Here is a 25,451-nt window from a genome sequence, read left to right as displayed (position 1 = left end):
ACCTCTACTTCTGCCACCCAGCTCCCACCCTTCAACCTGAGGTTCTTACCTTGAATGGGCGAGAAGAGCTTAAAGATGAGGGGACAGGCCAAGACAACCACCTGGCCCCTAGGGGTGGCTGGCCAGCAGGTGAGGTTGTCCCACATCTTGCCGCAGCCTGTGGGGTGAAGGCAGAGGACACATGGGTCAGCGTAGTCACCAGGTGCCTCCAGCCTTGGTCCTGAGCCCACAGGCACCCACTCGCTTCCTCCTTGTTTAGGCTCCCACCTTGAGGAGCCTCCGGTCTGAGGGGAGACAGGGAGGGAGGAGAAGGAGGCATACCTACAGGTCTATGGTTTTTGGTGGGAGACAGAGCTCCCCTTGTGTGTTTTGAACAGCGGAGGGGGTTTGTTTGTTGCGGAGATTGTGAGGAAGGGCCTCCCCAGCATTGGATGCACAGGCGACAGGGATGCCAGGCAGGCATTGTGCGCGGTCCCGCACAACGGTGAGCTCTGTAGCGTCTGGGACTCTCAAATGAGTCGCTGGGCGTTTGCACAGACGAAAACCTTTTGTAATGACCAGAGGCTAGACTCTTACTCCATTTTACAGATAAACACAAGGCACTTATTGTACGGGTTTGACAGTACAAGTTTTCCAGGAAGAAGCAGCCAAGTAAAAGGAGAGAAGGCTGGGCTTTGCTGTGCTCTGAACTTTACTAAGAGTTGTTCAATGTTTTGGAAAATCATGTTACTTATGGCAATGCTGCCCATGAACCTGGGTCAGTGATGCAACCAGTGTATATATCAATCTACATTTAAAGCTCTCACATTCCCAGAATTTATATTTATAGGTACAACCTTTAGACTCTGTCTTCTTATCTTTTGGTGTGATTGTGCTGGAATGTGTACACAGTATTTTATTATACATGTCTTTATTCTATTTTTGTTTTACGTTATAATTAGGATATCATTAAAAAAAAAGGTGCATGTCCTAAGTTTCATTTTAGAATAGTAAAGGAGGCATTAGAAAATATTTGTTATAAAAAGGAGCTATTGGGTATGATAGGGTGATGAATATACTGGGGTTTATTCTAGTTCTTGAGGAGTCTTCATAAAACTCATAAGACAACACCAAATTACCATATGGACTGTAGCCCACCAGGCTCCTCTATCCATGGGATTCTCCAGGCAAGAATACTGAAGTGGATAGCCCTTCCCTTCTCCGCGGGATCTTCCCGACTCAGGGATCAAACGCCAGGGCTCCTGCATTGCAGTTGTATTATTTACTGACTGAGCCACTAGAGAAGCCCACCATAAAACAACACAGATGCCTCCAATCCAGTAAAATTGTGAACTGTGACAGGGACTGGGGATTAGGGAGTGAACTTGGATAAAACCCTGTATCACAGGCTGTGTTCTCCACTGTGCATCTGTTCACCTTGCCTGGTGAAGCCTGCACAGTGGGGTTTCTAGGGGTCCATTTGAATAGGCAGATGCCAATGCTGTGGTCTTGCCTGTTCAGGGTCTGGGTGCCCCTGAGGAATAAGGACTCCTCTGGATGCCCTCCCTCGAGGGAGGTTTAATTGTCTCTTTGCAACACTGCCAGTCCCATAGATTTACTCATGAAACCCAACCCCTGAGCCAAAGTCAACGCCAGCTGGGCCAAACCCAGCCCATCCCAGGTCCGAAGGTTCACGAGTTCCCAAGAACGGGGCCTGGGAAGAGGAGGCAGAAGGACATCCCCACACGGGGAAGAGCCTTGAGCCTCTGAATACGAAGGTGGGCCAGCAGTGGGGAGGGTAGGGGTACCTTCTGGGGCTGCAGGAGCCAGGGGGCACCTGCAGCTGAAGGCTGAGAACACCTGGGTCTCCGAGGCCTGGCCAGAGAGCACAGGCTCCCTGCCTTGGGGACCCCATCCGCTACCACCTATCCTATCCTGAGTCTTTTGAGGCCTCACTAGGGCTCCTGTCTCTCTTCCATCCCTGTGCCCACATCTCTGGAAGCCATGTAGCTGCCAGTCAAATCTTGCTAGGTCCTGTTAATGGTATCATCAGCAAACACTTATGCAGCCTTTATATGTGGGAGACCTTGTTCTACCCTCTTTACGCTAAGAACTTATTTAACCCTCCCATTTTACTGACAAGCAACTGAGGGACAGAGCCATCATACAATGAGCTCCAGGTCTCTGGCAAACTGCTTGCCCTCCGCCTGGTCTGAAGGACTCGAGACCCTTTCTCTGGGAATTCTGCCTGGCTGGTCTGTGGATAGCCCTAACGATGCTGGGCATACCCTGGCTTGCAGGCCAGCTATTGTGTCTGGGTTCTTGCCAGGCTTCGGGCTCTGTAGATTTCCAGCAGCCACCCGGATCAGGAGTGGATTCAGAACTGGGTGTCCTGAGCTCAACTTCACTGGAAGCAGCAGAGAGAGGAGGAAGCCTGGGCTCTGCACTCCAGGGGCGGCCATGCTTGGCCTCGAGGAATCTCAGTACCGCCAGCGCTGGGCTGTGAACTGCTGGGGTACAGGCTGGTGGGCGGGGTGGGGCTGGGGGGAGCCAAGGTCGAGGGGCTGCCACCTGGTCAGGGAGGCTTCCTGCAGGAGAGAGGAGGGTCAGGAAGCTGAGAGGGGGTGACAGCCAAGAAAACGCTGGGCATCTGGAGCGCCTGTGGCTGTGAGCTGGGCCCGGGAGTATTCTCTGTGTGTCTGATCCCGGGAGGCCACACAGGTCCCACCGCACAGGTCACCAGGCCCACAGAGACCCAGGGCCCAGGCTGGCTGTGCGTGCCCACAGTGGGGCTGCAACCTCAATGGGAAAGAAAGCTCAGCCTGGGTGCGGGATGGCGAGGCAGGGTGGGGACCTCTGCTGTGTCATTTTATAGATGTGTGTGCGCAGACACACACACTGACAAGCATTCCCCGGCACACAGAATCACAGACACACATGTAAACATGCATACAGGTACGCTTACTTGAACATGGAAGAACCAGACATAAGCAAACATAGGCACAGAGAGACACACACAACTCATGGACACACATGTATAGACACGACTGAGCATACCACAGACATTCACACACACACACACACACACACACACACACACCACAGGGCAGACGTATCCAGGCAGGTCCAGGCTTACACAGATATATGCCTCCAACATGCAAAGACACTCAGAGTCAGACACAGAGCTACAGGCTCCAGAGGCACAGAGGCAGCCCTAGACAGACGTGGGCCAGGAGTGCACAGCCAGATGTGCACGAACACGCACAGAGTCCTGCGCAAGGTCATGGGCAGACTACCGCCCACAGACCCTTCATGGCCTCCTCTGCATCTCAGGCCGACTGCCTGGTGACAGAGTGTTGGCTTTCTACAGGCACCCTGTGCCAGCAATGACCTCATTGGGATCACAAGGGTGGCCTGCCCTCGGGGCCTGGGAGGTGCTCTAGTGGGCCTAGAGTCTGGTGTCTGGGCGTCTCCGGGCTGCCCATGATCCCGGATCTCACTTTTGAGACTTTCCAAGGCTGTGTGCAGCCTGGTCTTGACTTCCTGCCCCAGAGGCAGGGGTGGGGGGTGCGGCGTACAAACTGTAGGCAGGTCTGGCTAACCCTCCCCTGGGCCATAGTTTCAGGGCCTTGGGAGACAGAAGGCCATCCTTCCTTGAGAGCTGGGAGAGGTAAAGGCCATCTGTGATGCTGCACACACTCAGAGCTGCAGGAGGTGGGAATCAGAGCTCAGAAGGAGGGACTTAGGCTGGGGTTCATGACTGTCAGCCTCAGTGAGATGGGGGGACAGGGAAGCCAGGAAGAACAGATGCTCCCTGCTCTTGAGCCAGACTGCTATGTGGCTATAACCCTGGCTTCAGGGAAGTGACCTCTGGGAGAGAGACCCGGAGCTGGCCCAGGCACCCCACTGCTTCAGCCCTCCCCCCAACCTCAGAGAGGCGTGAACGCTACACCCACTCCCCACCCTCCACAGGCAGTCGGCCTTGGCACCTTCTGACTTCCCAGACTCTCTGCTTCTCCACATCCTGCCCGCCCTTCTGAGTCTGGCTCCAGCAACAGCTTTTAAAGGAAGCCCTCTATTTCCTTCCATTCTCACCCCACGTTTGCTGAGCCAAATGTGGGGGGCACAAGATTGGGGAGTGAAGACTAGAGGGAGATACCATGTGGTCCGATGGCCCTGTAGCTAGGCAGCCTCAACCTGAGGGTGCAGCAGGGCTCACGGTGAGAGGGAGATGGGCTATGTGGAGGGGGGAGAGTTCTTTCTTGCCACCAGGGGCCTCACCTGCTGTTTCATTCTCCAGCTGCACCTCCTCCAGGCACTGCTCATGCTGTACCGCGATCATCCGCAGATAGTCACACTCTTCCTGCTGCAGCCCCGCCGCCCAGCCACCCTGGGGGAACGAGACAGGGAGAGGGACCCGTCAGCCTCATTCATCCACAGCCTACCTGTCCGTCCGGGGACTCCAGGAGCATGGGGCTAAGCAAGGCCCAGTCACCGGACTGACCCAAGTTCCAGACTGAACCCCAGCCCCAGTCTGAACTCGACCTTAGACTGAAGCCTGACCTTGACCTAGATCTGACCCCAAACTCTTGTCCAGCGTCCCCCGCAAAGCCCTCTGCTGTGAGGGCCCTGTCATGGCTTTCTGATGGCTCCAGCAGTACTGTGCTGTAACAACACTGTCTCTGTGGGTGGCACAACTCTAGACAGAGGTCAGAGGGCCTCTCCTTGGAGCCCAGAGCTGGCCCACAGGATCCTCCAGCTTGGGCTGGGAGCCCTGGGTCCCTGTTTCGGTCTCTGTGGATGAGTAGGGCCCAGCAGGTGCTACCTTGTCCTGAGTTGGACCCTGGCTTCTGGTCCTCGGAGCCAGGCCTGGGAAGAGTCCAGGAATCTGGCTCCATCTTTCACCCTCTGTCCCCATTCCTGGAGCCTGTGCTTCTTCCCCTGGGTCACCAGGCAGGGAGGCGAATCCTCCTTGACCAGATCCTCCACCCCACTTAGCTTCTGAATAGTTCAAGCTCTGGCAGATCTAGTGAGGACGAGGGAAGTCTCAAGAAGTAAGACAGGCCCTTCTAGAATGGCTCACAATTCAACCAGGCCTCCTCTTGCAGAGGTCACCGAGAAGCCCATGCTTCTCCCTTCCCTCCGCTGTGCCCTGGCCAGGGATTAAGGGTAGAGTCAAACCTGTGTGCCAGGGAGATATTGGCATTGGGGCTGACATGTGAGTAGGGGTGAGAGCTGCCCAAGAATAGCCGGAAAAAACAGGTCTTGGGAGTCAGGTCTTGCGGAGGAAGGTGTGGTAAAGGCCTCAGTGAAGGATCCACTGGGCTGGTGGCAGTTTCTGCCAGTCTCTTTGGCATTAGGGAAGTGGCTGCCACCCCACTTCCTCATCTCTGCCCAGGGAGAAGAATGTCACAGTCCCCAATAGGACTGTGGGGAGAGTCCCGTAAGATTGCTCCAGAATCAGAATTTCTTAGTGTCTCTTCTAGCTTGTCCCCCTCACCCTGGGACAAGGTCTTGACCCTCAGTTTCCCTATGAGCCAAATGGACCTTGGCCCCCTCCCCTGATGACTCTAAGGCTTCTTGCAGTAGGATTCTGGGGAGAGCACAGGTATGTTGGGGGGTTCCCCTTATTTCCTTCTTTTAAGGAGACCCCTGTCTGGCCGCTAGGCACCGAGGGTGTGACTTTAACCATTGCTCTAGACAAGTCAATCCCACTGTAAGCATATGACTCCAAAGAGGGACCACAACCTTAAATCTCATATCTTTTCTTTTAAACAGTTATATGAACAACTGTACCCTGCTCCATAATAGATCTGTGTTATTTTCCATATGTCAGCTTCTAAATTACTTGTGCTTAGTCACTCAGTTCTGTCCAATTCTTTGTGACCCCATGGATTGTAGCTTGCCAGGCTCCTCTGTCCATGGGGATTTTCCAGGAAAAAATACTGGAGTGAGTTGCCATGCCCTCCTCCAAAGGATCTTCCCATCCGAAGGATGAAACTCAGGTCTCCTGCATTGCAGGTGGATTCTTTACCATCTGAGCCCCAAGGGAAGCCCAAGAATACTGGAGTGGCTAGCCTATCCCTTCTCCAGGGGATCTTTCTGACCCAGGAATTGAACCGTGGCCTCCTGCATTGCAGGCAGATTCTTTACCAGCTGAGCTACCAGAGGAGTCCTTTAAATGACTTACCAGCTAATAGTTTTACCCTAATTGACTGGTAGAGTTAACAGCCCGAGATGGAACCCATGTTCTCTGTGTGGCTTTCACGCTAATGGCTCATGGGTGAGTGAGGTCTGGGTGCTGGGTCACATGATTCCCCTCTTCCCCCAAAGTGTCGGAGATTCTCATGGTGCTTTGTCTTAAGGGATTTGTGCTTGGATCATCCTGCTGGGGCATGGGAACAAGGGTGGCCAGAGGGATCTCGGTGGTGGCCTCTGGAAGAGAAATCCAGGGATTGGCCACCACAGCTTGTGTCCCACCATTGATCTTTCTTGCTTTGTTGGAGCACACTTCTCTCAAGGGTACCTTCCCAGTTTGCTGTCCTCAGTTACAGGGTGTGTTCTGCCTTCTGGTGTTTCCCCAGCCTTGCCCGCCTCTTCTGCCCATTTTCAGCTGCCATCACCTCCTCAACCAATTTTAGTTAAACCCAATGGCTCAGCAAGTAAAGAATCTGCCTGCAAAGCAGGAGATGCAGGAGACGCGGGTTCAATTCCAGGGTTGGGAAGATCCCCTGGAGGAGGGCATGGCAACCCACTCCAGTATTCTTGCCAGGAAAATCTCATGGACAGAGGAGCCTGGCAGGCTAAGGTCCATGGGGTCGCAAAGAGTCGGACATGACTGAAGGGAATGAGCATGTACTCCTCACTGTGAAAGCAGGATGAATAGTAAGTAGTAGACTTCAGAGTCACTGCCTTCTATTGTTCTTTACAACTCTTCCAGTGCCACGTCCTCGTTCTGTCTGGGAAATCATGCCCTTCCCCACTCCTAGTCCATGGGTTCTGATGAACCCTCTCTCAGGGGATCAACATGTAGTCAGACTTAAACCAGTTAAGAGTGTTCCTGGCCATAGTGCCTGGCACATGGTCCAGTTCACACTCCTCAGAGCCAGGAAGCTCATTCTTGGGACCTCAGATTAAGCAATTAGGCAAGTGGATTTGTTCTTGCTCACTGGACTGGAAACCTCAGAGGATGCAGGGGCTAGAACTACAGCTACCACCTTGTTACCAAGTAGAACCCAGTGATGAAAGCTGCATATTAAAGTCAGGAAAAAGAGATGGAGAATAATGGGATCCTCTTGACATTATCTGAGCCCTTGAATGCAGCCATGCCTGAAACCAACCCTGCTTCCAGCAACACAAATACCTTTCTGACTCAAATACCTTTCTGTATGGCTGAAGCCAGTTGAGTTTTCTGTCCCTGTAACCAAGAGTCCAGACTTGTGCTCTGAGACTAGGACAAAGGATGTCCGCATTTGCTGAGCCTTCTTTTTTTTTTAAATATTTATTTACTTGGTTGCACTGGGTCTTAGTTGTGGCACGCAGGATCTTTAGTGGCAGCATGTGAACTCTTAGTTGTGGCATGTGGGATCTAGTTCCCTGAGCAGGGATCAAAACCAGGCCCCCTCCATTGGGAATGGAGTCTTAACCACTGGACCATTAGGGAAGTCCCTGCTGAGCCCTCTCAAGCCTGGGCTATGGCCCTGCTGTTTGCCAGGACACATTTGTTTTCCAATCACTGAGGGCATCCCAGGGCTCCTGGCAGTTTCTGCTTGCTACTCTCTGAGGGTGAAGACTGCAGGGTTAACTTCTCTAGGCAACTCTGCTCGCCCAGAAGCACAGTAACAGAATCTCTACTGACAGGCACTATGTAGAAGCAGGGCAGGAGCCCTTAGGGTCACCTGGGATATCTCTGAATAAAGTGGAGGTGGTCTAGAAGAGGAGTCCTCCTTTCACCACGACTGAGTATTGGGCCCCATCTGCAGAATGGTGGAGGAAATAGAGACCCAAAGAGGGACCAGAGGTCAGTCAGTAATGCACATTTCCCAAAGGACCTAAGTCTCTGGCCACTGGTCTGGACAGCATCAATTCCTCTCTTTGGCCTTGCCTCGGGCCATCTGGTCAACCATTGCCCTTTGGAGGACAGGGCCAGGGCAGCTCCCTCTAGCCTTATCACTGAGGAATTCAGGCAGACTTTGAACTTCCTCTTCTATATACTTCCCTATTCTAAACATCCTCATTATCCCCCTGAACTCCAAACACACAAAATTAGAAAATTCCCAGCCAGATACAGACACTACTGGCCCCAGGGAAGGGATATAGCTGGTGTGTGGGATTCACAGAGAATCAGCAGTAGTGGTGGGCCTTTGAGGTTGTGTAAGAGTCTGATAATTAGAGGTGGAGTAAGGACATTCCAGAAAGTAGGAACAGTGTGTGCAGAAGCACAGAGGCAGGAAAATGCCTAACACAGTCATGTCTGCAAGAAGTCTGATGTGGCTTCAGTAAGGGGTGCTGGAAGCATCAGGAAACAAGTTTGGAGATGTGGACAGGGGCTGGGCCTCATCAGTCCCTGCCTGGACTAGTGCAGAAGCTTTCAGCCCCACCACCTGCAACTTGAGGGATCTTTGTAAACTGTGTCCTCATTCTCATTCTCCTGCATCAAATCTCTGATGGTCCTAGGAGTCAAAGCCCATACATCAAAATGGCATTCCAACCCTTCCAAACCCTACCACTGCCTACATCTCTTAACTTGTCTCCTGACACTTCATGGGGAGAGGAGAAAGTGGGGCTCAAAGTCAGTCCTACTTTGTTGTTTAGTTGTTCAGTTGTGTCTGACTCTTTTGCGACCCCATGGACTGTAGCCCACCAGGCTCTTCTGTCCATGGAATTCTCTAAGAATACTGGAGTGAGTTGCCATTTCCTTCTCCAGGGGATCTTCCTAGACTAGGAATCGAACCTGTATCTCCTGCTTGGAAGGTGGATTCTTTACCAGTGAACAACCTGGGAAGCTCTCACTTTGCAGTTGGGTTAAGATGAGAGTTTCAGGCCAGTCCAGTTCCCCAATACCTTCTCTGTGACAGGCATTCCTGAGCCCAAAAGGGACTCAGGCAAGAATGAAGAAGTCCCTAGCATCCCTTCAGTTCTGATCCTGTGTCTCCTGCCATTTTGTTGGCTGCATGTGGGAGGTAACTGCCTGGGATTTGGAGTATAGTCCTGAGTGTCTAGCTGGGGGTCTGGATTAGCCATGTCTTGTTAATTCCACCTGCTCAGGATGCCCCTTCTTGTCTATTCCCACTGTGAGGGGCTCGGGACAGAGCCTTGCTTTCTCCTCCCAATGGGAGCCCCCTGAGATCTGGGGTAAAGGCTGAGGTGGTAGGGCAAAGGGTGAAGATACTGGGAGCTCCAGCTGTTAGGTGCTGGGGGCTCAGCAAGACAGGGGTGAGCCCACCTCAGGTGTTGGGGGCCATACCCAACTCCCCTCAAGGGACGTTTGAGACCACAGCTACTGGCCTGGATGAGAACCTCCTGCTTTACCCAGGGCCAGAGAACTATGGCAGAAGAAGCCAAGGGAGACAGAAGCAGGGTGGTGGGGACATGTGGGTCCCTCCGAGGAGCAGCTAGTCTCTGAGAGCATCTAAAATGCAACAGGCTGGAATCAATGAAACAGGAGAAAGAAATTCCTGCCTGTAAGGTACCAAGCCCTGGCGGCCACCATGGATGCTCTGTGTTTCTGAGATGCTCCTGGGTGCTCATGGATGCTCCTGTTTGTCAAAGGAGGGCTCTCTCTCTCTCTTTTATCTTTTCCCCTGCTAGGGATAGTTGGAAAAAGCTGTGGAAAGGGAGCATAGAGAGCAGGGGCTCCATTACCATGTTACATCTCACGATTTACTTAAGCCCTTCCCTACCACCACTGAAATAATGGAGCATCAAAGGGTCATGAGAGGAAACTGAGGACTCAGAGAGAAAGCAGTGTGATCAAAGGTACATAAGACCACAAACCAGCTTCCTGGATGTCCCCTTCATTTTGGTTTTTGTGTTTGAACTGGTGAGGAGTCGCAGATCTTGTAGTCAAGGAAGAAGTAAGGGTGGAGAGGAGAGGAGGAGGAGAAAAGAGTCGGGGCGGGTACAGGAAGGTGAGGTAAATCAAGGGATCCCGAGGTCACAGAAAAGAGGAGAAACAGACTCCCGCCTTTTCAGAGGGCACTAAAGGAAGTAGAGATGATTATCTTAGTGGGAAGAGAAACAGGGGAGTCTGCTGGGCTGATGGGAAGGTATAATAGCTTGATCTGGGTGGTGGCTACACAGGTGCACATGTGTGAGATAATTCCCTGAGCCATCACTTCTGATGTGTACGTCTCATTAGTTAAAACCTATCTCTGAAGTCCCAGGTCAGCATGTGGCATGCCATAGCCACTTTGGAAGAAGTAGTTACTCTTATAAGATGGCATAGCCTAGTTAAGTCCACGAGTTCTGGAAGCAGACTCGTGGCCACTTCCTGGCTGGGCGAACTTGGGCAAGTCACCTCAGTTCATCTGTAGAAGTGGTAACAATGACAGCACCACCTCCATCAAGGTTGTGTTGAGAGTTACATGTAAAGGACACAGGGGGATTGACAAAGGTTACCAGTTGTTGCCAAAGCCCCAGCCCAGCCCAGCCCCACATGCCCAGACGCCAGCCTAGTTCCAGCATGATAGCCTTGCAGAATCCCAGGCAGCCTGAATGTCCTTCCCACTGACAAGTGGCAGCTGTGTCCACCAGAGGAGAGGTCTCAAGCCTGGTTCTCCTTTGTCCCCTTTTGCCGTCTGATTTCTCTTACCCTCCCTGTATTTTCACGTTCTTTGGCCAATAGTCCAAAGCTTCCTGTCTCTGCAAATCCTGGGAAGGCTGGACATTCCTGATGGTCTAGTGCTTAAGACTCTGTGCTTCCAATGCAAGGGGCAAAGGTTTGACCCCTAGTCAGGAAACTAAGATCCCACATGCCACATTTTTGGTGGCACAGCCAAAAAATAAAAATCCTGGGGAAGGTTGAACTCTAGGGAGTTGGAAGATGGAGTGAGAACTTGTGTTGGGGGGCTGAGGGTAAGAAAAAGACGGAGACATAGGGACACAAGCTTGGGTCTGGGGCAAGAAAGAACTTTCTGCAGTTCAAGGTGATACCAGGATAAGGGCTCTCATTATTAGGAGAATGCAAAGGAGTTCAGCTTGGTGTTAAGCCCTTCTTGTGAGGTTTACTGAGGGCCACGAAGCCTTTGAGGTTTTTTTGCAGAGGATCACCACGAAGAGGGCCTTTACTACCTTCGTTACCACGAAGTCACTTTGCTAAGCAGGGGCAGTAGGGACTCAGGTTTCAATCCTCTGTCTTTTGAAAGTCATCCTGGACACCACTGCAGAAAGAACACTGTTTCAAACATGGTGTCTGTGGGTGATGTTGGTGTCTGATCAACTGCAGAAAGCAGGGCACCAGCCCCTGGAGCCATGAGTCCTTGACATGTCGGCTGGTGACCTCTTCCTCTCCCCTCTTCCTCTCCCCTCACCCCTCTTACCCTCCCCTGGGCAGGAAGAACTTGTTTTCAAGATGGCCAGAGGCACTTCCCGGGAGACACAAACCTTCACATCATGAGAGAGGGGGTGCAGATAAGATTGAGCCCTGTCTAGTGAAGTCTAGCCTGCTGCCCACCCACCTGCTCAAGGCCCCCTGCTCTTCCTCTCACCCACCTGCCAGCTCACTGTACAGTCCCATTACGGCACAGGCAGGACAGTTTCTTGCAGTAAATGCAACACCCCTCCTCCCCTGATAATATCACCACACATCTTATGGTGCTTGATTAAATGCTACTGGGGGACATTGGCTATTGAATATCGGCTATTAAGGAATCCCTGTTAATTTTGTTAGGAGTGATGACGGTATACAGGAAAATATCGTTGATTTTAGAGATGCATCTTATAATAATTTGGTCTATGATGTATTTTCAAATACTTCGGCCAAAAGGGCAAATGATACAAATATTAATGGTTAATAACTTTCAAATCTAGAAGTTTGGGGTGGACAAACATTGGAAATTCCTGTAGTGCTGTTTTGGTGACATCACTCCCGGAAATAGGCATTTCCATGTTCATTATACTACTTGCTCTACATTTTTTTATATGCTTGAAAATGTTCACAATAAAAGTTTTTAAAAAAAACCCATAATGTGGCAGAGAGATTAGATTGTATTTTTTTTCTTCTGAAATACATCTAAGGCATGTGAGAGTTTGCACACACTGCACATTTTCCTTGGTATAGTGAGAACAGCTTTGTGTTGGGGAGGTCAGACAGGAAAGGGCAGAGTCTAGGAGGTTGAGAAGATAGAGCAAGGAGGAAGGGATGAGGCTTTGTTTAGTCCCCAGACCCCATTCCTGCATCCACAGCCAGAGGGGCACAGTGAGGAGCCCCTGTAAGTGGCAGGCTCCTCAGGCTGGATTGCCATGAGGCTGCCACCATGCAGAAGGGCCCATCATCCAGTCCTCCCTAAGAGGGCTTGTCACCTGCCTGGGACTGGAACCTCATGCCCCGTATTGTTTGGCCACCCGTGAGGACACACCACCCCCTGTGCCCAGGACTCCTGCCTTCCCTGGAAACCCCTGAGCAAGGGGGACAAGAGAGAGCTGAAGAAGGGTCCATGAGGCTCCCAGGCTGGGGATCCAGAGGAAGGAACAATCTGCCACACAGTTCACACAGCACTTCCATATCCTTCAACTACCACAGAAGTCCTGACTGGAAGGCCAATCCCTTTTCATAGTCAGCTGTGAGGCTGGGGTGAGATGGGGTGGGATGGGGTGGGGTAGGGAAGACTTGGCTCCAGCCAAGGTGGAGCTGGCCTCTCTTCCCATTTCCCCTGCATGTTGGGCCAAGGGTTCTCTCACTCCTTTTTGTGATGAGGAAACAGAGGCCCTTCCACAGAGAGGAAACATGTTCTCCAGGTCAACTGGCCATGGCCATGGAGTGCGCTGAGGACACAGCTTAGGCTACTCATCATGGAAGTTCTAGAAATGTCAGGAAAGATGGATGTCAGGGCAGCATGGGAAGGTGGAAACCTCGGGGGGAGCCTGATCTTCCAGCATAGCCCCACCGACCCCTGGGAGCCTTGGGCAGGCCTAACTGACACTGTCACTTGATTTAAGAGGGAGACTTGACCCCTCGGTAGCCGTGTTTCCTAAACACCACAGGTGGCTGGCTAGGGGCCGGGACTGCTGGGTAACCATGGAAGCCCCTGGAGCAGCTGGAAGCAGATGGCCGGGGCAGGATGCCCATGGCAAGGGGAAGCTTTCAGGAGATGGCCAGTGAGCCTCAGAGAGAAGTCGGAGGAACCAGGCCTCTCTGAACCCCTGGGCCAACCCAGCCTCTGGGTGGCAGGGTGGGGGGGAGCTGAGGGGTTCCTCCTCCTTCTGGGGAAAGGCCCATTGGTCCTGCCAACAGAGGCTGTCTCATAGTCTCAGGTGGAAGGCTGGATCATTTTGCCAAACTCTTTAGGAACTACCCTGTCTCCTCCAGGCAGCTTTCCCTGACTGCTCCTCTGAGTGACCGTTGCCCCAGTTCTGGAAGGCTGCACCCCACATCTGGCTGGGCTGGGTCTCCTGGGTCACTGGCTCTGCTCTCTGCTACCAGCTGAGAATCTTCCCAGGGCAGGGCATGGGCCTGCCCCTTCTCTATGACACCTCCTGTCTCTGCCCTTGGGCTGGGCATTGGCCTGAGCAGTTCTGCTACCAATGAGGAGCTCCTGTGCCTACTCTCCAGTGGGTAGGGGCAGTGGAAAGCTTGAAGGGTGGCCTTGGGGAAGACTTCCTCTTCTGAGACACTGGAGATTTTCTTTCCTTTTTTTGCTTCCCTGTTCAGAAATTTCCTCTTCCCAGGCTGAGGTCAGGGCTCCATAAACAGGAGTGAAACGGCCTTGGGTCTTCAAACTGAACTTTGCAGCTGCCATTTTATGACTCTGATAACACACTACCCCGCTTCCCTGAGTCAGGCTGAAGCAGGATTGCCCGGTGTCTATATGGCGTGGGAGCAAGTGGTGGAGAAGGGAGAAGTAGAGAGGAAAGTAGGGGCCCCTCATTCCATTCTGCCCTCACCGACTCCTGGGTGAGTCCGTTCTCCTCCCTCTGCAGGCCCAGCCCTGCACTGGGCTGTAGGGGACATGGGAGGGTGAGAGACCTTAGGCCTTGATCCCATGGGATGGTCAAAAGGGCCCGGGCTAGGGCTGAAGAGTGAGGTCAGAGTGGGAAGGGCACAGTGGGTTAGAACAATCAGGGAAGGCTGTCTGGAGGAGGAGCTGGAGTTGGGAACTAACCAAATAAGATGGGGAAAGACAGGAGAGGGTAGACATGGCAAGAGCCAGGCTTGAACTGTCTCAGGAGGTGGGGGGCAGATGTTGCTGGAGAGGGGACCCCACTAAAACCGATCTGCCTCGAGGCTGAGAAGCCTCCAGCAATGCGAGAATGTGGTGCCAGTGGTGGTCCCAAGATTCCTGGCTCATCCGTGGAAAATTTGAGTGGTCAGAGCTCAGGGGTGGGAGAGCCAGAGGGTTGCTAGTGAGGCCTGGAAGCTCCATGACCCTGAGAGGCTATAAGTGTTGCCAGAGTATGTGTTCAGGGCTAGAACTTGGTGGGGCTTTGAGAACTCAGGAGGTGGGTCTCACCATAGCTATCACTGAGAGAAGAATTATGCCAACTGTCATAAGGTCTGCTTCCAGGACAAGCAATGAGCATCCCAGCCCAAGTGTGCAGCACATTAGCGAGATGGAAATAGAGATCCCTGCCCTGGTGGAGGTGATGGTCAGGTAGATACTCAAGGGACAGAAGAGACTATAGATGATCCATATACTCCATCCATTCACCAGCCAACCTGGAGCTGGTGCCAGACCTGGAACCCACAGGTTTTAGGCCCTGCCCAAGCAGCAACCACAGATTCCTCAAGTTCCAGGGGAGGGATAGAAAGAAATCAGCTTCAGTCCAGATCTGAGGGGTGGGGGACAGGTGTGGCTCTGATATCTTTGGGCCTCACTTTGCCCATCTGTAAAATGGGCTTGGGTAGTCTTCAGGTCTTCCCTGATCTTACAGGAAGATGACCCATGCATCTTCTGCCTCAGTCAGAATCTGCCCTGCGCCCAGGTGAGTGCCTCCCCCCTCCACTAGGCACACACATGGGCACACCCACACATGGGGCACATGGGTGGGTACCGGGGCACACACACATACCCATGTGGAGATGAAGCAGAAATGCAAGGAAGAGGGTGGCCACTGCTTCTGGGTTGTTTGCTCCCTTCCCATGCACACGTCTGGCCTTCTCCAATAAACCACCTCAAGTCCTCATTGCCCACCACCTTCCACCTTGGGCTCCGTATCTTTCAACTTTGCTCAGTGGGAGGGCACAGGAAGGGTCTGCCTGCCAGTCACCTGATCCCCAAAGCCCCTTCCCCGGGGGCTCAGAGCTTGTTCTGCTGCTGAATGTCACTCCTACAAGTAACTTAATGCCCCACAGACACCTCCCGGCAGGCACAGCACACAACGACGACCCTCACAGCCTCCCCCTAACCTACTGCCTACCAGCCTTCCATTTCAGTGGCCCGCAGTCCCCGACCCTCCATTCACGGACTTCGCCAACACACAGCCATTACACGCAAGGCAAGTTTGGAGCCAGCTCTTTCCCGCCGCCCCTCTACGAGTGTCCCAGATTCTGACGCAGAACCGGCTCCAGGCTGCGCAGGAAGGGACTGGCACGAGGGAGACCCTACCCCGCCCTCGGGTCTAGACCCAGTCTCAGGCGCAGCGAAGACGAGACCGCATGCTCCGCGCCCCTTACCCCCTCCACACAGACGTGAGCACACGGCCGGGCTCCCGTCACCCCTGCTCCACCCCCAGGTACCGGGACTCGGGGCTGCCCGGCGGACACTCACTGCGGGGCCGAGGACGCAGACGAGGGCGCCGGTCAGCACGCAGAGCCAGCGGGCGGGCGGCGGGCTTGTCGGGCGCATGGTCCGCCCGGAGCCGGCGGCGGGCGGCCCCGCGCCGGTAACTGGCAGGCAGGCGGCGCACCACGCGGCCGACGGCGGGGAGCCTGACAGAGTGGCGCTGCCTAGGTGGCCGGGGCGCTGTGAGGCGCTGCTCCGGGCGGGGGCGGGGGCGGGGGCGGGCCCTGGGGGCTCGTCTGACGGGCGGCGGGTCTAGCCAATGGGCTTGGCAGAGGCAGGGCGGCCGCGCAGGTGTGGGGCGGGGCCGGGGGGCTCCCCGGCTAGTAGGGAGTCTGCGCGCTCCCCCCGCCAGTCTCACACTTCAGTCCTCAACCGCGAGGTGTGGGTAGACCTTCGTCCCTTGGGACCGCATCCCTGGGAATCCCGAGAGCCCAACCTGCCCCATTCTTCTTGTGCTTGGCTCAAGACGTTTCCAAGAGCCTGACTGCGATCTCCCACTCCCGCAAGCCCCTTGAGCCCCACCCCAGGGCGCCCTGCTCTTTCACCTTCAGAGTCACCTGCTCTAGGAGGCCTCCCAATCTCCCCATTTTTCACTTCTGCATCTCGGAGGGTAGGTGCAGGCGGGCCGGACTACAAGACAAAACGTGACTTCTGATCCCCCAGGCTGAAGGCCGAGACTTGCTTAAGGTCCTAGGCTGCAAGTGCCCCAGATAAGTGGGGCTCACTGTTTGATCCATTTTCAATCGCCCCAACTCATCCCTCGGGCGGGAGAGGCCACACGAAGGGAAGTTAGGGCGCGAGTGAGGCCCGAGTCTTTGATCTCTGGTGCCTTCCTCGAGCCCTGGCGACCTAGCAGGGCGCGCTCGATACCGGCTGTGCTCTCGGATCACTCATGACCAGTCGAGGGTCGTGCTTCAGGAAGGATGGCTTGTCCGCGCCCTCGCTTGTCTCGGCCGGAGCACCTCCGAAAGAAGGCAGAACCTAAGTTCTAGCGCCATCGCGCGGAGACGGAAGGTTTGTTTCCCAGCGCGCTAGTCCAGAACCTGCGCATCGGACCTGAAACAATCGGAGTCCTCCTCCTCCCGCCTTCTCTATGTTACAGCTTGGGAAACCGAGGGACAGAGAAACCCCCTGACCTGGGCCGCCTGCCTCTGATGCCTCGCTTCCAAGATTCTGTGGCTGACATCGGACCATCCAGTCTCCACCGTGCATCCTCAGGGCTTGGTTTATTCTTCTTTAGAATGAGGCGCAGGTTCATCGACGCCCTGAAAGGTCTTCTTGTAGCGCCCTGAATGGTCTCCTTCTTGTAGACCAAATTCAGGTGGCTGCCTTGCCCTCTTTCCAAGGGTTCTAGAAGGTGCGATCGAGGCTGGAGGTGGCGGTGGTGGCAGTAGGGTAGGGTGGCTGGTGAGTGACTATGATAGGGAGTTGGGGGAGGGCGGTGTTCTCTGGAGAGGCGGAAAGGGCTGCGCATCCCTGGCCGCCTGCGGGATATGCGGCAGTTTGAAGGAGGTGCTATTCCAGGCGCTGGGTGACCCGCAGGTGCTACGGAGTTCCCTGCGGACCCACTGGGGTTTCCCTCCCTACAGCGCGGGGAACTCTGGCCACTGATGGAGCAGGATGGAGTTATAGAGAGAGAAGGGAAAGCCAGGAAAGGATGAGCGTCCAGCCCCTCCTCGATTTCAGCTTAATTGGATGCTAGCATTTGCTTTCTCTCTCCCTCCCTCCCTTTCCTTCTTCCCTTCCATGTCTACTCATCTTCTACTCTTCCTCCTCCCTCTCTCTCTACACTTCCCTCCCACCCTCCCTTCCTCTCACATTCATTAATAGTTTGCTATGTGCCAGACTCTGTTCTCTGCACCAGGGCACAGAGATGGATAAGTCAGCAGCATCTCTTGCCTGGGAAGGACCTGGGAAGCTATTGTACTCCCCCTAGATTTCCAGCTCCTTCCAGTGGAAATATAATCAGCTATATTTAATATAACTATTAAATATAAACTATTATAAATATATAAACTAATATAAAGTATTAAACTATGGAAATATAATTAGTTAGCCAGGACAGAAGCACTTCCCCAGACTAGAGAACTGTGGAGATGCATTTGCCCTGTCCATTCTGGGGCTTGGACTCAATTCCTCCCGGGAGGAAGTGTTTGAAGAATGAGTCACCAACCATCTCCTCAGCCATTCTCACTTCTGGAGGCCAGATTAGGCTCAGGAGTCAGTGGTCCTTGCCTCCCCCTGTGCCCAGCCAGTACCCCCACTCAAGCCTCAGTTCTCTAGCAGGGCAGTGGAATTTTGTCCTCATTCTGCTGGCACAGTGCCCCAGGAGTCCTAGATGGGAATGGCAAATCCATGAGCTTTGGATCTCATAAACCCTTTCCCATTCTACACACACACATACACCCCCCACCTGCTCACCTGCAGAATAATGCTGATGAAGTCATGTCCTTTGGCCTGCTGAAGTTCTGCTCTCTCTGAGGACAGATAGCTTGGGTATTTGAGAGTGCATTTGAGGGGGCTGAGGATTGGGGAATACGAGGGAGTCAGCCAGACCCCACTTGGGGCTTCCCTGGTGGCTCAGTGGTAAAGAATCCACCTGCAATGCAGGAGACACGTGCAGGAGACACGGATTTGATTTCTGGGTTGGGAAGATCCTCAGGAGAAGGAAATGGCAAACCATTCCAGTATTCTTGCCTGGAAAATCCCATGGACAGGGGAGCCTGGTGGGCTACAGTCCATGGGGTGGCAGAAGAGTCAAATTGACTTAGCAACCAGACAACAACAACAATAAAAAACAAAGACCCCACTTAGCCAAGTGACTCTTGGTGAGGCCCAGAATGGGGGCAGAAGGGGGAGGGGGAAATGGAAGTGAAAGTGAAGTCGCTCAGACGTGTCTGATTCTTTGCGGCCCCATGGGCTGTAGCCTACCACGCTCCTCCGTCCATGGGATTTTCCAGGCAACAGTACTAGAGTGGGTTGCCGTTTCCTCTTCCAGAGGATCTTCCCAACTCAGGGATTGAACCCAGGTCTCCCACATTGTAGGCACATGCTTTACCATCAGAGCCACCAGGGAAATCCTGGGAAAATGGAGGAGGGGTGGAAATCTGACAGCTCCCAGCTGGGAGTGGCTGCTCTCCTCTCTCCTGGAGGGTGTCCACACGACACCCCCTCCTTAGCCGGAGGGCTATGCGGGCAGGCTGGTGGCAATAAGAGTGACTGGCAGGGCCCCTGGATGCCCTTGCAGTCCTCAGACTCCCAGGAAGGAAGCGGGTGACTAAGGAATAATAGTTTCCGTGCAGATTCCTTACAATGAAAATTACTTCTTTGTTCTTTCAGAATTGTTCTCCTGGGAGACCCACCCTTCCTTACCTACCAAAATGCACAAAACAACTTCAGAAGTGAAAGAAGGCGCAGGAAAGGGAAAGTAGCAAAAACAAACAAAAACCTGAAAAATGCAACCACGAGTCAGTTTGACTTTGTTTTGATCCGTTGTTCCTGCAAGTCCAGTTCTATGTCCTGAGGCACTGAGAGGTCTCCCAGGGGCCTACTCCTGGGGAGTCCTTGGGAACTGATGAAACCATCCTTCCACCTGCCTGATGGTCTGGGGAAGCTTCCTGGGTTGGGGAGGGATATCTGAAACTGGAGGTGTGTGGGGCTGGGGAGCAGGGAGACAGACTACTTGAGGGTGTGGGAAGCAGAGACTGGAATCTCCACTTCCCATCCCCCACCCTGTCTGAAGCCCGAGTTCCTCTGGAGTTGGCCTTTGCCAGGATTGGGAAGGGGGCTGCAGCCACCTCCTGCCCTTTGCTCCTTCCTGTCCTCTTGAATGAATTTCTCCAGGAGTATTCTGTTCTGTGGTTTCTCCTCCTGGATCCCTAGAACCAGTCTCTAGTCTCTGGCCCAAGCCCCACCTCCCTTCTGGATGCAGGAATCCGAGGGGTGCAGGGGTGTAGGGGGAAAGAGAGAGAGAGTCACTTGCCTTTCCCCGTGATGACAGGCGAGGCAGGAAAGAATCTGCAGTTACTCATTTGGAGCCTGCCTGGCTTCCTGGCTGCCTGCCGCATCCTAGCAGCGGGTGCCACGCTTGCCTCCCCCAGTCTTCTCCCACCTCCTGAGTCGAGTCGGGCATGCACTACTTGAAGGCTCCCTGCTCAGGCACTCACAGCACAGCCTGGCCTTCATGGTAGAAACCAGGAACTGGCCTGGGGAGTCACTGCTCAGGATGCCCCTTCCAGAGCTGTCCACATTGTTGGGTGGATGCAAGCAAGCTTTGCCCTTTCTGAGTTTCTGAGTTGAAGACACCTCCATCCAGAGGGGCTGCCCACCACTTCCCCAGCAGATGCTTATTAACTCTAAGCTGTGGTTTGGTGGAAGGCAGGAGAGGCCCGTTGCTTAAAGAAGCAATAATCCCTTCATCTTGTCTGTAACAGCTTGCAGGGAATAGCATTCCTTCATCCCTCTTGTATCACCACCTCCACTGACTTGGCCCTGTGATAAGTCCTGGGGATGTCACAGTGACTTAAGACACTGGCGACCCCTCTAGGGCAACCTAGCACTGCTTGAGTGGTGGACTGGAGGGACGTTCTCATGATGCTGCAGCTGCACTAGGAAAATAAACAAAGTTCATAGAGTACAGATGATAGAGAATTGTTCTGACTTGCGAGATCGGGAAATGAAAAAGGCCAGGGATGGCTTCTGAAATGGACTACACCATCCTGTGATACTGGAGGCTAGGGTTTAGAGCTCAGGAATGGGTGGAGGCAGAGAGAAGGTGATGTTGCCAACTCTGGGTGCATGAGTTCAGGCCCTCCAGTGATCAGATGCTGAATGGAGTTAGGATTATTGGTTGTGAGATGACAAAGGAGGAGATCCTGTGAATGACAAAGAAGGAGAAGGCACAGCCAAGGTGACACACGGATGCCTTAGTAACCCTGTGTGCAGTCAGTGTCTGGGGGCCATCTGGGAAGAGCAGGTCTTCCCCTCAAAGGCTGTGGTGGATCCTGAAGGTGCTACTCCTAGAGGCTGTCAGCTCACTGAATTCAGCTCTCAGCTGAAATGGCAAGTTCTTTCTTGACAGGAGATCCAAGTGATGCATGTCTGCAGCTACCACAGAGAGGAGACTGAGTCATGGAAAATGAAGGCAGGGGAGAGTTCCTGCTTCAGGAGACAGAGGAAGAGGAGACCATGGTCCTACCCTAGGGAAACGCCTATTCTGGGCACAGACAAGGATGACTCCAGAAGGAACTCCTCTGTGACCCCACCCCAACCATGATCATTTTAAATCGTCATTGATCTATCATTTTACCTGTAAATATCTCAGTAAAAGTGAAAGTGAAAGTCCCTCAATTGTGTCCAACTCTTTGCAACTCCATGGACTGTATAGTCCCTGAATTCTCCAGGCCAGAATACAGGGGTGGGTAGCCTTTCCCTTCTCCAGGGGATCTTCCCAACCCAGGGATTGAACCCATGTCTCCTGCATTGCAGGTGGATTCTTTACCAGCTGAGCCACAAGGCAAGTCCAAGAATACTGGAGTGGGTAGCCTCTTCCTTCTCCAGTGGATCTTTCTGACCCAGGAATCGAACTGGGGTCTCCTGCATTGCAGGTGGATTCTTTACCAACTCAGCTATCAGGGAAGCCCAAATATCTCAGTAGGTAGCTCTAAAGAATAAGAACTAAAAAAAAAGACCCACAATACCATTATTACACAATGCCATTTTTATGCTAACCACCCCAACCTACCCAAATTCCTAAACAGCGTTAAATAGTCATTATTTAATTTTCATTCTTTGCCTCATAAATGTTTTTATTTTTTACCAGTTCTTTGTTTAAATAAGGCTCACATATTATAATTCAAGACCGTCTCCCTCCATCTCTCTGCCTCTCTTCCTTGCAAGTTCTCCTTGGAAGAAATTGGGATGGGGTCCTGACTACTGGCTTTCCACAGTCAGAGTTCTGGTGACTGCATTCTGTGGTGTTATTTAACTATTTTTCTAAGATGGATTACTTAAAAACACATCTTAAATACATAAGTGAGGTGATTTGCTCATGAGTTCAAATTGCCCACAGATCCTGAGTGAGATCCCTCTTTATCTTTCCTTTAGCTCTCCTCTGCTTCTCCCACTCTTGTCTCCAGCCACACTGGCCTCCATGCTAGTTCAAAAACTCATTCTTGGTCCACTTTTTTTTTTTTTAATTGAAGTATAGTTGATTTACAATGTTGTGTTAACCTCTGCTGTAAAGCAAAGTGATACAGGTACATATATTCTTTTTCATATTCCTTTCTATTATAGGTTACACAAGATGGGGAAACAGTGAAAACAGTGAGAGACTCTATTTTCTTGGGCTCTAAAATCACTGCAGATGGTGACTGCAGCCATGAAATTAAAAGATTCTTGCTCCTTGGAAGAAAAGTTATGACCAACCTAGACAGCATATTAAAAAGCAGAGACATTACTTTGCCAACAAAGGTCCATCTAGTCAAGGTTATGGTTTTTCCAGTGGTCATGTATGGATGTAAGAGTTGGACTATAAAGAAAGCTGAGCGCCGAAGAATTGATGCTTTTGAACTGTGGTGTTGGAGAAGACACTTGAGAGTCCCTTGGACTGCAAGGAGATCCAACCAGTCCATCCTAAAGGAAATCAGTCCTGGGTGTTCATTGGAAGGACTGATGTTGAAGCTGAAACTCCAATACTTTGGCCACCTGATGTGAAGAACTGACTCATTAAAGACCCTGATGCTGGGAAAGATTGAAGGCAGGAGGAGAAGGGGATGACAGAGGATGAGATGGTTGGATGGCATTACCGACTCAATGGACATAAGTTTGGGTAAACTCCGGGAGTTGGTGATGGACAGGGAGGCCTGCTGCAGTCCATGGGGTCGCAAAGAGTCGGACACGACTGAGCGACTGAACTGAGCTAAACTGATACAAGACGTAGTTCCTGGGCTATATAGTAGGTCCTTGTTGGTTATCTATTTTATATATAGTAGGTGTATATGTTAACCCCAAACTCTTATTTCATCCTCCTCTCCTTCCCCCTTAGTAACCGTAAGTTGGTTTTCAGTTTCCTAGCCTACTCTTGCTCTTGGTGTTAGATCCCTCTGCTTGGAATGCTCTTGCCCAGGTATCACCATGGCTCCTGACCTTTCTCTTTAAGGCTGATTGCCCTACTTCATACTGTAACTGCTTCGCCCCCCGCCCCCGCCCCCCAGGTTGGGGCTCCTCACCTTCTCTAGACTTTGTTCTCCACTGTGCTTATCACCTCCTAAGGTACAATGTCCTTTAGTTATTTGTAAATTCACTTTATTACACTTATTGTCTTTTTCTCCCTGCTAGCAGAGAAGTTCCACGAGGGCAGGGATTTTCAGGTGTTTTGTTCCCAAATGAGCAGCCCTCTCTTCATGTTCATTGAATGAACAAATAAGTGAATGATTCTTCCTAATATCCATAGCTGATGCCGCCTTCCCTCTGTCCCAGGATTCTAACCCTGCTCTCTCTCAGGCTCTGAGGAAACCTCCTCCCTGCCCCTCCTTAGTCTGGCTTCAGCTCCTCTTCCCTGCTCCAACCCAAGCCTGGGCTCTTCCATGTAGAACACCAAGCTCTTTCATACCTCCGTGGCCTTGCCTAGGCTGTTCCTTCTGCCAGGAATGCCTTTCTCCACACATCTCTTATGGGAGATTTTGTCATGCTTTAGGGCCCTAGTCCATGTCAGTCATCCCCTCTGGGAAGACTTCTGGGGTCTCTCCTGGGATGACAGGCCCAGAGTGGTGATGACTGGAAATGCAAGAGAGATGGAGGTCCTCCAGCAAGCCTATTCTGCTTAGACCTGTCTTAAGACTCTAGTCCAAATCTGACCCTTGATCACAGGTTGCTCCCTAACCATGATCTAAGGCCTCCACCCCGAGTTACACATGACCCTAGACTTATTCCTGACTCTAGCCTGACTGCTAACCTTTATCATGGGTCTCAAACAAGACTAACCTTTGATCTTGATCATGGGCTCCAATCCAGGGTGACCCATGACCCCAGAATGATACCTAACTTCTTAATATGGACATCAGCCTAGTGTGACTTCTGACACCAATCTACATTGCCTGTCACCAGGAGTGATAGTGTGTGACTGGCTCCTGGAGGCAGTCCCTGAGTCTCCTGAGTCCACAGTCCCTAGAGAGGGGCCACAGTCTTTAGAGAGGGGCCAGGACCTCAAGGCTGGGAGTCTCCAGGGAACCTGGGGGAAGTTTTCACATCTGCCCATCAGCTACCCAAACCTCCCTCTGGCCCCCAATCCAGTGGATTTTTGCACCAGTCTGAGGTGAGACACAGCTCTTCCTCAGAAAGTCCTATTCTGAGGAGAAACAAAGCCGTGTCCTTGAGGAGACACAGGAGTGGAGACAGAGTGCTCTCTCAGGGACCTGGAATTTGAGGGGAGACAGAGCCCTGCCTCAGGGAGGGTGAATCTGAGGGTTCAAACAGCCTTGTCTTCAGGGAGCCCTAGTCTGAGGGGAGATGCCTTCTTACCTCATGGAGCCCCATTATGTGGAAACACAGCCCTGCCCTCTAAGAACCACAGTCTGAGGGGAAGATACAGTCCTTGCTCAGGGAGCCCCCACACTGAGGAGAAACACAATCTTGATTTCAGGGAGCCCAAATCTGAGGGCAGACACATCCCTGTCCTCACGGAGTCCCACTATGAGAAAACACAGCCCTGATTGCAAGAAGCCTAATTCTGATGGGAGATACCTCCTTACTTCAGGGAGCCCTACTATTCAGAAAACACAGCCCTGCTTTTGAAGAACCATAGTGTGAGGGGGAGATACAGCCCTGGACAAAGGGAGGCCCCTCTGAGGGGAAACACAGCATCGACTTCAGGGAGCCCCAATCTGTGGAGAGACACTCTGAGGAAACACAGACCTGCCCTTGAGGACCCACAGTGAAGGGGAGACACAGAGCTCCCACAAGGACCTGGAATCTGAGGTGAGACACAGCCCTGTCCTCAAAGAGCTCCAGTCAGAGGGGACACACAGTCCTGACAGGGAAGCCCAGTCTGAGGGGGAAAACAGCGTTGTCTTCAGGAAGGTCCATTCTGAGGAGAGACACTGCTCTATATTAGGAAGCCATAGTATGAGGAAACAGCCCTGCTCTCAGAGAAGTACAGTCTGAGGTAGAGATACAGCCCTCACTCAGGGAGCCCCGGTCTGTGGAGACACAACTCTTCCCTTGAGGATCACAGTGAGGGAGAGATACAGTGCTCCCTCGGGGACCCAAAATCTGAGGGGAGACACAGCCCTGCCTCAGGGAAGGTGAATCTGAGGGAAAAACAGACTTGTCTTTAGGGAGCCCCAGTCTGAGGGGAGACCCTTTCCTACCTTGAGGAGCCCCACTATGAGGAAACACAGCCCTGTTCTCAAAAGAACCACAGTCTGGGGGGAAGATAAAGCCTTTCCTCAGGGAACAGGAATCTGAGGTGAGATATAACCCTATCTTCAAAGAGCTGTACTTAAAGGGTAGACACAGCTCTGCCTTTACGGA

At 52.6% G+C, this 25,451-nt stretch overlaps 1 protein-coding gene and 1 long non-coding RNA gene across 5 annotated transcripts in view; one reads left to right on the top strand and one right to left on the bottom strand.

Moving 5' to 3' along the window:
* Positions 1-25,451, bottom strand: part of VIPR1 (vasoactive intestinal peptide receptor 1) — a 111,098-nt gene that overhangs the window by 15,295 nt on the left and 70,352 nt on the right. For 2 of the 4 annotated variants that reach the window (XM_020872428.2, XM_070455496.1), the window contains exons 1-3: positions 15,906-16,127; positions 4,261-4,369; positions 50-157 (exon numbers count right to left, since the gene is read on the bottom strand). In XM_020872428.2, coding sequence (XP_020728087.2) covers positions 50-157; positions 4,261-4,369; positions 15,906-15,983 — 295 coding nt within the window. In that variant the 5' untranslated portion in view covers positions 15,984-16,127. Of the gene's footprint in view, positions 1-49; positions 158-4,260; positions 4,370-15,905; positions 16,129-25,451 lie in introns of those variants that run through there. The other 2 variants (XM_070455494.1, XM_070455495.1) reach the window with 2 other exon arrangements.
* Positions 16,291-21,264, top strand: LOC139031213 (uncharacterized). The gene is made up of 2 exons (XR_011483618.1): positions 16,291-17,327; positions 19,260-21,264. It is a non-coding gene; the product is annotated as an uncharacterized lncRNA (long non-coding RNA).

The sequence above is a fragment of the Odocoileus virginianus genome, chromosome 26 (assembly GCF_023699985.2).
Source record: "Odocoileus virginianus isolate 20LAN1187 ecotype Illinois chromosome 26, Ovbor_1.2, whole genome shotgun sequence".
NCBI lineage: Eukaryota > Metazoa > Chordata > Mammalia > Artiodactyla > Cervidae > Odocoileus > Odocoileus virginianus.
This window is presented reverse-complemented; position numbering and strand designations above follow the sequence as displayed.